The sequence below is a fragment of the Sinohyriopsis cumingii genome, chromosome 15, assembly GCF_028554795.1.
Source record: "Sinohyriopsis cumingii isolate HCF-2022 chromosome 15, ASM2855479v2, whole genome shotgun sequence".
Classification (NCBI taxonomy): Eukaryota; Metazoa; Mollusca; class Bivalvia; order Unionida; family Unionidae; genus Sinohyriopsis; species Sinohyriopsis cumingii.
The window spans coordinates 131,999,768-132,015,280 of record NC_142975.1 but is presented as its reverse complement, the minus strand read 5'-3'; the positions used below and the strand labels follow the sequence as shown (position 1 = coordinate 132,015,280).

General features: G+C 34.5%; 1 protein-coding gene across 2 annotated transcripts in view; it reads right to left on the bottom strand.

Moving 5' to 3' along the window:
* Positions 1–15,513, bottom strand: part of LOC149782795 (uncharacterized) — a 120,648-nt gene that overhangs the window by 87,552 nt on the left and 17,583 nt on the right. For both annotated transcript variants that reach the window (XM_089934308.1, XM_089934307.1), the window contains exon 3: positions 6,691–6,746. In XM_089934308.1, coding sequence (XP_089790434.1) covers positions 6,691–6,746 — 56 coding nt within the window. The remainder of the gene's footprint in view (positions 1–6,690; positions 6,747–15,513) is intronic.

Below are 15,513 nucleotides of genomic sequence, written 5' to 3'. Positions count from 1 at the left end.
AAGATCTTTATCTGCAAATTGTAACGTTTTGTTCTGTAAATAATCTGTTTCTTTCAAGCAAACAGTGGTGCACTTGTTTTCATAAATCACTTTAAAGTGTAAAAACTTTCAAAGTGGCACATTCCTTTTCAAAGCAGACATGCTAAAAGTAACAGGTGCTGCATTTTGTTTCAAGTGAACATAAAAAGAATATTAAGTATCACTTACAGTAACAAGTTCTGCAATTATAAAAAGTTGTGCACTATTCTGAACTTATTTCTTGACAAATCAGTAAAAACAGAATATTCACTCATTCTAACAGTTCTAAGAAGTCAAGGCCACCTTAAAATCATTTCTCTAAGAACATGGCTATTAAGTACTACATGTATCTAAGACCATGGCTATTATATAATTAAGTACTACATGTATCTAAGACCATGACTATTAAGTTCTAAATGTATCTAAGACCATGGCTATTAAGTACTACATGTATCTAAGACCATGGCTATTAAGTACTACATGTATCTAAGACCATGGCTATTATATAATTAAGTACTACATGTATCTAAGACCATGACTATTAAGTTCTAAATGTATCTAAGACCATGGCTATTAAGTACTACATGTATCTAAGACCATGGCTATTAAGTACTACATGTATCTAAGACCATGGCTATTATATAATTATGTACTACATGTATCTAAGACCATGATTATTAAGTACTACATGTATCTAAGACCATGGCTATTATATAATTAAGTACTACATGTTCTTACATAAAAGTTAAGACCAACTGCAAAAATAGACAATGATCCGCCATCACATAATGCAATGGCAGATCAGGGTCTAAACTGTTTCTCCTGCTAATTACTCCTTGCAAACTGCATAGATCCACAAAGCCATAAAAAAGTAGACATTTAATGATATGAAATTCAGTGATAATTGGTTCTCATCTGGTATGAGCATAAATCAAGTCAAATTTAAGTAGCAATGGCAAAAACAAATGCCATTTTGCTTTATACAAAAAGGCTTTATTACATTTAGAGACCACTGTACTAAACGTCACAATTGTATTTTGTTGATGATATAATTGGCATTATTGAAAATTCTAGACAAGCTGTTTCAGGTTATTTGTGTATAGATTAGAAAATGGATTTTACTGCTGCCAATTTTGATGATTCACCTATCAAAAATAGAGCAATAAATTTATGTCTGTGTTCCACCAATTAAACAGAGTATTACATTTATGTATGTGCTCCATCAATCAAACCAATAATTACCTTCATGTGTGTTTTGGAATAAGGATTATACATACTACAAGACACAAAGAAAAAGACAGAGACTTTTAATCCAGACCTACCTGTTAGAAATTACTTAAGTGAAAGCTTTTCAAACTTTTAGTCACAATTGTCCAAACAAAAGTACTCAAAGATGAAGATTTATACAAAAGTCACTAATATCTTAGAAGATATTATGCCAAAAATTTTCAAGCAATATTTTCATTATCTGTCTTGAAAGTCAAATAGATTAAAACTGAACTCAGCCTTCAAAATTAGCTCACTTTGATTTTCACAATTTTTTACAATTTAGCAATTTCTGAATATCTGAGGATACCAGTTTTTCCCTCAATTCCTGACTCCTGACCACATGTCACAAAAACTGCAAAGACTGAAACTCCCTGATTTCCCAATATACTGTATATCCCAACTTAATGGAGCATGTTCTATTTTCACCAATGACAATAACCTATCAAAACTATGAGATAATGTGAACCTTTTCATGTTGTTTGGTTGAGTGTGGCAATAATCTACCAAGAGATAACATGATAATTTTCATACTTATTGGTTAAGAATGAAAATAGTATATAAAAAATTGAAGAAATTGTATAAAGTTTGTACTGATTTGATTGAGACATGATAATTCCAAACTGGCCACCAAATGCTACACTGCTCCAGTGTCCTAGTGGTTGAAGCGTCTGCCTCGGACGTGGGAGGTCGTGGGTTCGATCCCCAGCCAAGTCATACCAAAGACTTAAAAAAATGGTACTAACAGCTGCCTCGCTTGGCGCTCAGCATTAAGAGGTTAGTGTTAGGACTGGTCAGCCTAGTGTCAGGATAATGTGACTGGGTGGGACATCATGCTACATGTCTGCGGCATTATGCCCCAGTGCTAGACATCACTATAAACTGCCACACTGCAGACATCGTAGCGATATGACTGAAAAATTGTCAAAGCTATGTTAAAAATCCAAATCACATCACAACACACCAAATGCTACAGTGCCAAGAGTACCAGGAACAGTAGATTATCTGATGAATTATTATTATCATACTAGTACTTCTTTTAAGTAAAACCCTCTTCCTGGTCTGATACTCAGGTACTAAAAAAACATCCTACCCATCTAACTATGGTACTAAAAATTATTTTGCCCATTTAATTCATGTACTTTGTCAATGTTGATAGGCAATATTGTCTAACAATAATAAACAAAACAAACTATATCACAGTTACTGAATTTATTGTAATCTCTGACCTACTGACCTCAAAAGTTATAGGTACCTTTCTTGTCTTAAATATAAGTCATCCACAAAAATTGACCATCATATGTGGTGCAGCACATGACATGTTTTGTCAAAATCATTTTCATTTTGGGAATCCAGATGACTTGGACCTTGGACCTTTGAAGCCCCAAATCAAAAGGTGTCTTCCTTGTCTCAAATGCAAAAAATCAGCAAAGTTTCATCGCATACTGCAGAAATTATATTCCTTCTCTCAGTCCATTACCATGACCTTTGACTTTTTGACTCCAAAAATGAAAAATCTTGCCTTCTTTGTCTCTGAAGCAAGCCATACAAAATTCTGGTCAAAGTAGGTGATAAAGAACTCGCTATATCGTCCAAAAACCATTTTTCTACTCAGAATCAACATGACCCCAAAATCATTAAGGTGTCTTTCTTATCTCAAATACAAGCCAATTACAATGTTTATTCATGATATCTGGTATACAATTAAAATCATTATGTGGAAACAATTTTCCTTCTTTCTGTTCCTGTGACCTTTACCTTTGAAATTACGAACCCAAAATCTACAGATTTCTACCTTGCCTCAAGTGTAAACTACTGTAAATGCTTAACAATGTTTGGCAATGGTAGATGATGGAGAACTCTAGTTATTGTGGAAATAGAACAGACAGATGGGCTTACAGATGGATGGTCAGCCTTATGGTGTGTATATAAAAATGAGTGGTCACAAAGATCTAGAATCCAAAGCCTCGTAAAATCTGGGTGGCAAAATGACTGAGCTGATTATGGCAAGCATTCATCGATTTTATAGTAACCTAGATACAATGTAGTATTAAGTTACTGCATTTGCTTTGCATCTCTATGATCCAGTTAGATTTCTGGTTACAAATTTACTCATGTATGTGGTCATCCATCCAAAGTTGTTTTTTTCAGGTTCTTTCATTTCCTTTGCCTAAAAGACCACATCATTAGGCAAAGTAATTTACTCTGATGGCTTTGGCATGATGTAAGCTTCCTGTGTTGTTGTGCCATAAAAAAAATGCCAAACCAAACCAATATCTGGGCTTTTGAGATGTACATCATACAAATTCATAAACTTGTTGTACACTTGACTTACATGGGAGCCAAGATAGATCAGTTGGTTGGGAGATGGGCACATATTCCAAGTTTGTTAGTTCGATACACACCCAGGCTTGCTGAATTTTGCTGCCTCAGTGTATCCTTTGGAAAGGCACTAGCTCCATTTTCCTCTGAATGATACAGCCAATAATATGTTACAAGTACCAATAAACCAACCAACTCAATAATAAAAACAGTTTGGAAGGTTAGAATGCTACATGTGATAAAGTTCAAGAACTGCATCTTTTTGTGCTATGTTTGGTCTTAATTAATCAATAATCAATTAAAATTTTTGGGTCTTCTGCAAAGAGTGAGAATATCAACAAACAAGCTACGTTACTCAAATTAATTGCCCCTTCTCTGAAAACAAGATATCTATCTCCTGGGACCTTGAAAACTTCTAAGCAATCAAAAACTGTATTTTAAAGAATCTGGGCCCTTAGCACTTTGGCTTTATTAAGTTCTACTGTATATCTTTTGATAAATCAATTTCTTTATGTTGAAAAGATTGTCACATAATATAACTGATATATGTCACACGGATAATTAATTTGGTGAAAATTTTATATCCTGATGATAATGTATGTTGAAATTATACATATTGCCAAAACATCTGAGTTAAGTATAGAAATATGGCAGAATTAAAAAGGCAAAACCATTATGACTAATTGGTAATGGATATAATATACAAATCCATTCCACCTTAGGTATATCAAATGTCAGTCTAAAACAGCCAGTGAAATTTCACTTTGAGTAGGTGTAAGTGTCAATCTCTACACTCTGTCAATGGTTTCAATTAGAGATTGACCTTGGTGAGGGATAGTTGGTGTTATGTTACTACTAAGTATGTTTGAAAGTAAGAAACACCCTTGAAAACCAGTAAGCATGTAGTTAAGAATATGGATAATGTTGTGGTTGTATTATTTATCTCGTCTGCTTATCACACAGAGGATCAAAACGTCACCAGAAATCAAGTTTGACAGCTACTAGGAATTAGTGACCAAGACGAGTTTTTTATTTTTATAAAAGTCAACCGATCATGAAAAGTCTTGACTGTAAACTGGTGCTATTTCTTGGTACTGCCTGTATTCAGAACTAAACCATTTACCTTTTAAACATTTTTGCAAAGGCATGCTGTATGAATGAAAGCATTCATAATATTTGTTGTTATATTTAGTAATGTCCTTGCAAGAAAAAAGAAAATCACGTCAACAGCATTATCAATACAATTCAAATCACATTGACTGATGTCAAAAATTTCACAAGAAAATAACAGCTAAGAAAATACTGAACAAACTGCAGAACTCTGTACAAGAAAAAATTAAAAAAAATAAAGAAAGCATGAGGAAGCACAGAAACAAAACTAACAAATCATTTAAAAAACATGTAGATGACTGATTATAAAAATAAAAACTTAAAGCAAATGTTACTTACATTACATATGTGCAATGCAAAAAAATAGGCCTGTATTTGTAAAACATGTATGCCTCACTGATGACCAAAATCATTTAAGCTCAAAAAGTTTGAAAATCAAATAAAACATACAAAAATAATTTCTGTGACAGAAAATTCTCATCAGATCACTTACATGTGCATATATAACTGGCGTTACAAACCCTCAGTTTTCCTGTGGTTTCTGTGTAATCATGCATCGTAAGTCAGAAAAACTTCTAAAAGACCATGATATATCTAATAAAATTGTGTATATAAGCAAATAACATGCATATAAAATTTAAAGTTCTTTTGTCTCTGTCATATTTCTTTGCATAATAATGCCAACCATATTTTTTATTTGATTGGAATTACCGGTAGATCCTAAAGCTATGCTGTGAAGAGATAAAGAGGTCATGTGTAGATGATCTTTTCATTACTATCAAATATTCAGCAGGGAAAAGATTTCTCTCTTTCTCTCAGTCTCGTGAGTGAAATCCAGAAACATACTGAACAAATAAGCAATTATTAAACCATGACTTTAATAGGTTGGACAATTATTTTTTGAATGCTCAAATACTGATGGCCTTTATAAATGCCTAAGTGCCTAAGGCATGCTGACATGGGCCAGAAAAAGTAGTTGGATTATTTTTGTGCTGTAAGAATATTATCTATAGTTTTTTTTTGAAGTAAACTAACATCAGGAAAGTTAGATGTAATAAAGTAAAGAGAACAGTTTAGTTCTTTTTATCTCTCATATAATTTTAGAGAATGAACACAAAGTTTAATAGTTGCATTTTTAAGATCTGTCAGCATATCAGAAAACCCTGCTATAACACTCACCATTATAACACAAGTTTGGATATAACATAGTTGTGTCATGTCTCCTAATTTTTTGCTTCAGAAACATTCCCTGAAACTACTCAAAACATCAGCCAAGCTGACAAATAGACACAAATAATTCAGTTAGCTTTCAGAACTACTGCTTAAATAATTAATGTTGAACTGTATGGTTAGTTTACATTTTCTTCATTCATCCACCCACCCACTCAGACGTGCATTCATTAAATGTTCAATCATTCTTGCCATACTACAGTTCAGTATAATAATAATAGATTCATTGAAGTTTTGCTCATTCTTGCAATAATGCAGTTAGGTACACAACACTGTCATAGACCCCAACTACTGAATTATAGGGAAGTCCCCTGTAATTTGATCTGAGGTCTCTTCGATATGACCCCTATCCTACTGTTTCTAATCATTTACAATGTAGATCAAGATCTGATTGGGATCTGACTACTGGAACTATTCAATTTATCAGGGTATTCATTATCACACCTAATCCCAAACCTACTGCAGGCCCAGGGATGTTGAAAACACCTAAAAAGCCCTCCACTATGTTGAAAGAGGCAACTAATGGAGACAGGAGCTGCAGTGGTTCAGCAATAAGTGTGTAGAACTCATGATTGAAATTGTATGGATTCAAACCCTACACTGGATCAGACTGGCTTGGCTGCTACAGTGTGTCCTTGGGCAAGGCATTTCACTCCAAATGCCTCGTCACTAAATGACTAACTTGTGTTGCTGTGTCATAAAACACCAAACCAAACCAGACCTTAAATTCCAATATACACCTACCCATAGGAGTTCGTTGAGCTGTACGACCTTATTTCAGGGATCTCTGTACTGGTGATCTGAAAAGAAGATATATATTTCTCAATTCACCCACAAATTAAATTTTCATTAGTCAAGGTAGTATTAAGACCTGTGACAATAACTTTCTCGCCTCTCCATTTGTAAGTTCACTTGTAAACTTGTGTGCAAAACTGTTCAATTGCTAATAAATTCATAAAAAAAGAAAATACAGCCTTTCCCCATAAAACTCAACACCATTATTACCAATAGATTTTTCATTCACCCTAGAATCTTATAAGTTCCTATTTCCTCATTCATGGTAAATGTATGTGTACAAAAGTCTAAAAAAATCTATACCATCAAACAATGGGTACAAGCACATGATGAAAGAAAACAATGGGGAACCAAATAACCAATAAAACCTTGACCTCAACTCTATAGCTTAAAATCTTTATCTAAATTACTTATCTGAATTTACCTATCCTGAAAGTATTGATCAAAGTAGGCATTTTTAAATCCCAATTTCTATTAGCTTTGAAGAAGAGAAACATACTACTATACCTAGGTAAAAAGGTTTTCAAAATTTTGTATTAAAGTTTCAACACCTGAAGGCAAGTGAATTTCATAGATTTACTTTCCCTTTTAAATTATAATTTATCATGCCTAAACAGGTTACAAGTACCTAATATCAGATTCTGCTAATCCCATACAAAAATTAACTTGCCCTTGGCAAAATGAAATGCAAATTTCAAAGATCTGTATGGATCTATACAACTAATCCACACCCAAAAGTTAAGTGAGCTAAAAATGTAATGTTACGAGAAGGCAAATTAGACTTGTGTCCACACAATCAGTTTTAAATGTATCTAAAATGCTCCACTAAGTCTCACTCAGAAAATGTGCATATCTAGAATGATCCAGTTTATCAAATTAATAATTTCTGTGGCTCCAAAAATTCTGATTCTTATCAAGAAAAACCAAGACCAAGACATAAGGACACACATTTTCAGTTCAGCTAGGGCTACTAAAGAAAATAAATCTACAGCAAATGATTATATACTAATGCATATCATGCAAATAAATTAAAACCTGCCATTTATTTAAGCCTAAAAGATTATAAATGTCTAAGAAGCAAGCATATCAGTTTGAAACTACATGTATCAGTTATTCCAAGTTTTGTTTATTACCTCAAGTCCACATTTTAAAATGAATATTTGTGGCCTTTTCATTAATGTCCATTAATTTTTTCTCTAACTTTTGAATTTCCTACTCTGACAAGAACACTCTCTGCCACCAATGACTTCTTAAAACATTAACCCCTGCCAACAAGTTTCCATGGCAGGAGGTAGTAGCCTACTACCAAGCTCAGTGTAGCATCAAGGTCATGTATGATACACTAAAAAGGGTGGTAATATAGAAAGATAGATAGAAGTAGCTCTACAATGATACCAAATAATCTGGAATTTCTAGTTGCACTACAAAATACAGTGGGGAAAAACCTCATATTTTGGACCTGATTTTTTCCACCCAAAATTTGCCCATGGTCGGAATCTGGATTTTAGACATTTTGGTCTCAGATCTAAGGCAGACTGGTATGAACTGCAAACAGACAGATGAACCTTTGCAAAAAGTGGGATAAGATGGGCATTTGGAATAAAGAGTGGTCTTGATACAAAAATAATGGGTCCGTTAAGCACAAAAAAAAAGAACTCCAACTTTTACCCTTCTGCTCATGCGTGAGCCAAATAGCCAACGAAAAATGATGTTTCTAACACAACTAGACATTAGGTTATTTGAAAATCACCTGGAAGTTGATGTGGTAGGATGTATTCAGAAATACCTTTCAAAATGTATTCCCTACTCAAATTTCAGGTGAAAATGACAAAAACCTCCAGGGGTTAATGTGTTAAAATGTACAACAAATGAGGGCCTCAATGTAGATTAGTACTTTGGCTGTGTTACTCTCTTTAAATAAAGTCATTATTATTATTATTATTATTATTATTTATGGGGGCGCTCACCAATTAATATGTACTTTAGAGAGAGTGACGTATGTAAGGTGAAGTAGTTTGCATTTAAAACATGCACAATGGAGAGAATGTTGGTATACCTATATGCTACAGTAATGTAATGTGGATGATATTTCTTTGGATATTGTACTTTTGGAAATTTTAGATGATTTAAGCACACTGCTAACTAAAATGACTGCTCCCTTGTGTTAAAAAATCAGCCTGAATTAGTCTAAAGTACACTATACACAGCAGCTATTAAAATAGGGAAAATGAATTTTGCCAGACTAGACAATACCAGCTTCTGAAAGTGTAATGAATGAATTACCAAATATGTAAAATGTAAAAAAAGTTATCGGCTCTTTTGTATACAATTTACCTCTGAAGTTCAGGAAGTGAAAATGACCAAGTAGAGCAAGCACTTTTTTGAAAGGTTCACATTTGAAGTTGTTGTTGTTGTTGTTGTTGTAGGGTTTAATGCCATTTTTCAGCACTTGATAGGCTATACATGGCGGCCAATATTAATGGTGGAGGAAGAACCCGGGAAATCCCTAGAAAGAACCACCGACCCTCGAGAAGCTACTGGCAAGCTTTCTCACATACCCACACATTTGAAGTAAGGCCAAGCTGTATACTCTATAACCCATAGTACGCCCATCAAACAAACATCAAAATAAAGGGAATTAAAGGTTCTTTTAATTATACCTAAGATATACAAGGTCTTTTTTAAATAGCCAGTATAACCAGTGAGGAAAGCCGGGGAAATTCTTTTTCTTTAAAATCTTAACCCTATGGAAAATGTGAAACCGTATAGCGCTACCTATTATTATTATTATTAACAACTTAGACCCATCACCTGAGTAGAGATAACCACATATACTCATGCATATCTTATTTTAGGTGACAATTACTAGATGTGAAGTAATGTTCATTTTTAGTGCATGAGAACCCACACCATTCTGAAGCAAAAACATAAAAGAACAAGAAAGGCAGTGCTGTGTTGCTCTGCCATGTTTTATGTTCTGAGATCAACTCAAATTGTTAGGGCTAGCACATTCAGGAAAAAATGATAACATATCCAAGAATAGGTTGCCAAAGATGGCAAGAATGTTCAACAGTGTTCCAGCTAAAAACCAATAAAGGAATGCCCTCAAAAAGCCTGCCCCATCTGCCCTATTCAGCACATCCCTCTACCTTTTTGAGCTGCACAATTAGCATTTTATGAATGCTGTCATTTTCCACAATTTAGCCTTGTTAGTTAACAAATAGGTTGTTTTAACTGTCTTTGAAACTTTAATTACTGGCATTCAGTATGATATATTTCAAAGAAAAATATAAGGAAAGGACAGAACCACAATTTTGTAAAATTATCATGGTATATATTGTATTTTTTGACCTTATTTGTTGTTGTTGTGGGGTTTAACGCCATTTTTCAGCACACGATAGTCTATACATGGCGGCCAGTATTAATGGTGGAGGAATAACCCGGAAAACCCTGGAAAGAACCACCGACCCACGAGAAGCTACTGGCAAGCTTTCTCACATGCCCACATTGGCTGAATCTTAGACTCGAACCGCCGCAGACAGAGGTGAGATGACCTTATTTGTTGAAGCTGCAAGTAAACAATACTTCCAGTGTAATGTGAATGCCTATTAGTATATTGTATACAGTGTAATGTGAATGCCTATTAGTATATTGTATACAGTGTAATGTGAATGCCTATTAGTATATTGTATACAGTGTAATGTGAATGCCTATTAGTATATTGTATACAGTGTAATGTGAATGCCTATTAGTATATTGTATACTTCCAGTGCAATGTGAATGCCTATTAGTATATTGTATAACTTATAGGAGCTTTGTACTGATGCTTATAATTAATCTATAAATAATACACATACTATACAATGTATTCTTATATACAGTAGTTATATTATTTATAGGTAAAATGTAAGCAACAATATGAGACCCTGTATTACATTAATATATATATATATATATATATATATATATATATATATATATATATATATATATATATATATATATATAATATAGTAATATATATCTAAGTGCATATAACACTGACTGAGTAACATCATATTTGGTGATGTATGCTTAGTCATGAGGGAATATGGGCTCAAGTGTGCAGGCAAGGTGATGGGCGCTGTTTACATGTGGACCTGTGTTCGAATCTCCATAGAGTACGAATTAAAAATTCTCTAACCTGTATGATAGCATTATTTGTATTAAAATAGTATTTCTTACTACTATTATAAAGTATTCTTTTATAGGAATCCAGGGATAGCACTTTCAGTTCTGTCTGGTGTATATTTATAATTCTCTCTCTCTCTCTCTCTCTCTCTCTCTCTCTCTCTCTCTCTATATATATATATATATATATATATATATATATATATATATATATATATATATATATATATATATATATATATATATATATATATATACACATACACACACCACGTACCCACAAGTTAACCCATTTAAGCAAAAGGGTGCTAACAATGGGTTGATCTGTAAGGTGTGATATAAGTCACTGATAATATGAATAGATCTATGACATCTAATCAGCTCTGACAAATCAAATCAAAGCATGTGGTATACACATGTTTATTTTCCCTTTCATGCTAAAAATGCATCATTTTAGTTTTGGCTGTCTGGGTGCTTTATGTGGGTATACTAGAGTTAGATAACATTTACTTAAAATGGATTCAGGTGACAAAAGAGAGTGTGTGTGTGTGTGTGTGTGTGTGTTTTTTTGGGGGGGACTAACTTTAATGATGAAATACTTACCTGTTGCTACTGCATATACTATGCTTAGTAACAGTAAGCCATCCTCCCATTGGGTGTCTTTAGAAGATCTTGCATTGCTGATGCATGCTCAGTAGTACTCATCCTTTTTGAAAGACACAGACCACTACCACTAATAGTATATCAGTTTGGGTGGAAGGAGGAAATCCAGCAAAGCAACAGGTAAAACTTGTTTACCCCATCCCCACTGCAATTGTCAGTATTTACATGCTGCTTTTGTGTAGCTGAATTTGCCATTAAGGCAGAAGACTGATGACTTCGAAATACTGGGAAAGAAAAACCTGGAAATACTTACTCTTATTACAGAAGTGTCCACTACTCTAAGGTGATATCTGCTTGGGCCACATTTTGTGCTTGACTATGGGCACTAGAAATATTATACCTTTGCTGTCATGCACCAATAGACAAAAATAGAAGAAAAAAGCAGTAACATATCACTAAAATGTGACTTTCATCACATCTTCCAGAGACCCATGAGGTAGCAATGGCTCAAATCTCATGGGCTTTTATCTTTAATCTTAATAAATGAAAGGTCACTCTTGGTATGGGATTGGTAAGACCTCTTGACAGTTGTGACAATGTACCTTGAAATAGTGAAAGCCAAAATATCAGCCAAGCCTTTTAATGGAAGGAAAAGATGTTTCTTACCCAATCTTCTCCCTGAAGAGCCTGCCAAAAAACCAAAAACAATGTAAAGCCCAAAATGGGCATAAAAGTAAATCTTAATTATCTCCAGTGCAGATATGACTCAGACTGAGGATATGTTTAGTGAGTGTAGCTTCCAAAAGAAACAGTTGATCTCACTAAGAAACCTGCTTAACAAGGAGAGAAACTGACACATAACTGCCATTGAGCCGCAGATAACCTGCTTTTATGGATGGGGAATGAAGCTCACTCCTTCATCTCACTGACACTAAGGACAGCAAGAAAACAGTCTCAAGGGTAAAGTTCTCAAAAGAAGCCTCACCCAAAGGTTCAAAGGGTTTTTAGATTTTATCAAGGCAGCTTTAAATAGTTACTGATCAGCAGGGCAATATGAGAACATTTTGGTGTGTTGCAAAGGGATGCCCTTGATAGCAAAAACCAAGCATAGATTAGGATTAACACATTTCCTACAGCACCAATCACAAATGAGCATCTCCTGATTGATGCACTTGGTAACTGTCCTCTAAACCATTTGTGAAAGTTGACAATCTGTATGTTGCTGTGCAGGAGAAAACCCATGTACTTCGACAAAAGGTCCCTCCTCTGAGGTAATGTCCTGGACTTGTCTACCAGCAAGGCAGAAACATTTTTTGAACCACCATCATTAAGGCCATTGAGGGGCTATTCAAATAATTTAGTTGTAGAGGTCCTTATTTTTGTAGGATCCTCCTGAAGGGTAGGAAGGCATAGGTGAACAGACATCCCCACTTCAAGCCAAAGTAGAAATCTGATTCCTGAGATATCTTAGCTGCTTGAGGATCCCTTTGCCAATTCCAGTTTACAAGCAGAATAAACAGGAAAGGTCACAAGTGCAATCCACCCAGTGGAACCAGGTCCACTGTGGAGTTCAAGGTTTCCAGCAGGTATAGACATAGATGACCCAAAAACAAGGTCTGGGCTCTAAGTGCCTCTAACAAGGCCAGGATTCTCTCTCCTCTGTACTAGAGGACATTAACAAATCCTTTATGAGGAAAATCATTCCCATATATATGAAATCTTGAGATGGGACCAGTCCAGAATTCTCTGAATAAAAAGACGTAGTCCCTTTCTTCCTCCACTTATATGTCCATACCCTTTCAGTAAGGTCCCACATCTTGTCTGATCAGAAACAACAAAACGACAACCATTTGTCCTTGTACAATTGGTACATGACAGGCAGGCAGAATGTGTGTCCCAAGGATATTTTTGTGCCCACAATTCACCACACTTTGTTTCACAGACACTGCAGTAAAAGAAAAACTCTGAAAACAATAGCAATAATCTTCCATAATGAATATAATGAATTAGTAGTTGCATGGAACTAGATTCAACCCAATTTAAAACCAGCAATACTTCACCTACTGACTCTCCATTTAACGTGGATTAAAATAACAACAAATCTCTTTGTTTTAATCTCAATGCTGTCAGCAATACTTAATTCTATGTGGTGGAGATGAAGAGTAGTAAAAAAAAACAACAAGGTAACAATAGGAAAACAAAAAAGGTATACTGGCTATATAGGAATGAAGGGGGGGTGTACATCTGAACACAAAAAAATAAGTATTACTGCAAGTGTAAGACCCCCCCCCTTCTGCAAGTAAAACTCAGCACAAATTACACAGAACACAATATAAATTTCAGAAATTTGTATCTCAGCAAAATGAAGGATAAGGAGGCAACAAATCAATCTGGCAAGGATGGGGAAACCAAATACATACCTAAAGTCAGTAAGATGAAGTTCTGTTAAGTCACAACAAAAAGTTACCCCAATGGTGTGTGTGTGTGTGTGTGTGTGTGTGCGTGCGTGCGCATGTGTGTGTAAACTTAAAAGGCATGGTTATAAGTAAACAAAACCTAAAAATGTCAAAAAAAATCACAAAAGAACTAAATTCCAACTAAAAAATAACACTTGAACTGAACTGAACTGAAAGCAAATAAACTCAATAAATACAATGCACATATTAAAAATGCTCAATTTGTACTGTAGAGCACAAAATAGTGCAATTCTCCATAGAACATAATTAACAACAATAAACATTAGTCATCTGGGAGAGTGATGAGTACTAGTGCACGTCATTGACAAGGTCATCATCCAAAAACGTCTGGAAAGTCACCATATGAAAAGGTTGAATTCTCATCATATGCAGACAAGAGTAGTTTCCATCCCTGAAAGAGTAAGCTATGCAATAGGAACAGGTCACATATTAATGATATTAAAAAGGCGTTTCAGCATGGATAATGCATTTGGATTGAGCAAAGCCATATTTTTTCTATAAAGAAAAAGTGTTTGGATTTAAGGGATAACTGGAACACATGCTGTAAAGGGACTTTAAAAATGGACTGTGATCCATGGAAACAAATCCCCAGGGTGGGATCAATAGCAGGAAAAATTACCCTGAAGCCATTATTCATTACAATCAGTCTGTCAAAAGTATTTTGTGTTGTGGATTCATATGATAAATATCTAGCTCTCATTCCTTAAACAAGGCCCCTGAAAAGGAAAGCCATAGAATGAAATCAGGTTTAGATGTGCACCTATAAAGCAAGGATTAATGAAATAAAATATTTCATATGATTTAACATGATTTGACTGACCCCCACCCCCAAATCTCCCATAATATTCAAAAACCGTGTATAAATTATTTAGCCTGTTATACTTGAAACCTGACAGAACCTCATTTTTTGTGCTTAATGTCAATGTCTACTGCTATCTGAATACATTATTGTGTGATGCTGTGTGCTTGTTCTAATTTTGGAACCATGACACTACTGCCGAATTTCCCTATAACAATTGTTAAGCTCTGTTGAACACTAATAACGGTTAAGAGCTGTCGTAATAATTAAGAATTTATAGCACACTTTTTTTTACAATTAAGAACTAGCTGATTGGTTGAGAAAGCAGGTTCAACTCTAATGATTCTTTCATAGTTGAGCATATCACGTGACAAGAAGATAAAACATCACATGAAGCTATGCAATAACTGCATGATTCTGTTGGTTACTGCATCGTCAAACTCCATCTCCTAGCCACTTGTTTCCTACAGAAGAGTTTTCATTAAAATCTGAAAACAATGTCACACTAAACTCTAACTTGGCAATTTAGGCTACTTAATGTATGGACTACATTAAAGAAAAATTGTGTCATTCATGATACAACTTCTCCAAATTCATCATCAATAACAATGACCACTCATCCACCCAAACGTTTTTTAAAAACTGTTTAGAATGTAGTGGTACTGGTCTTATATGTCTAATTCAATTCTAGATTATATACTTAAGGAAAATTGTTGCTTGTAA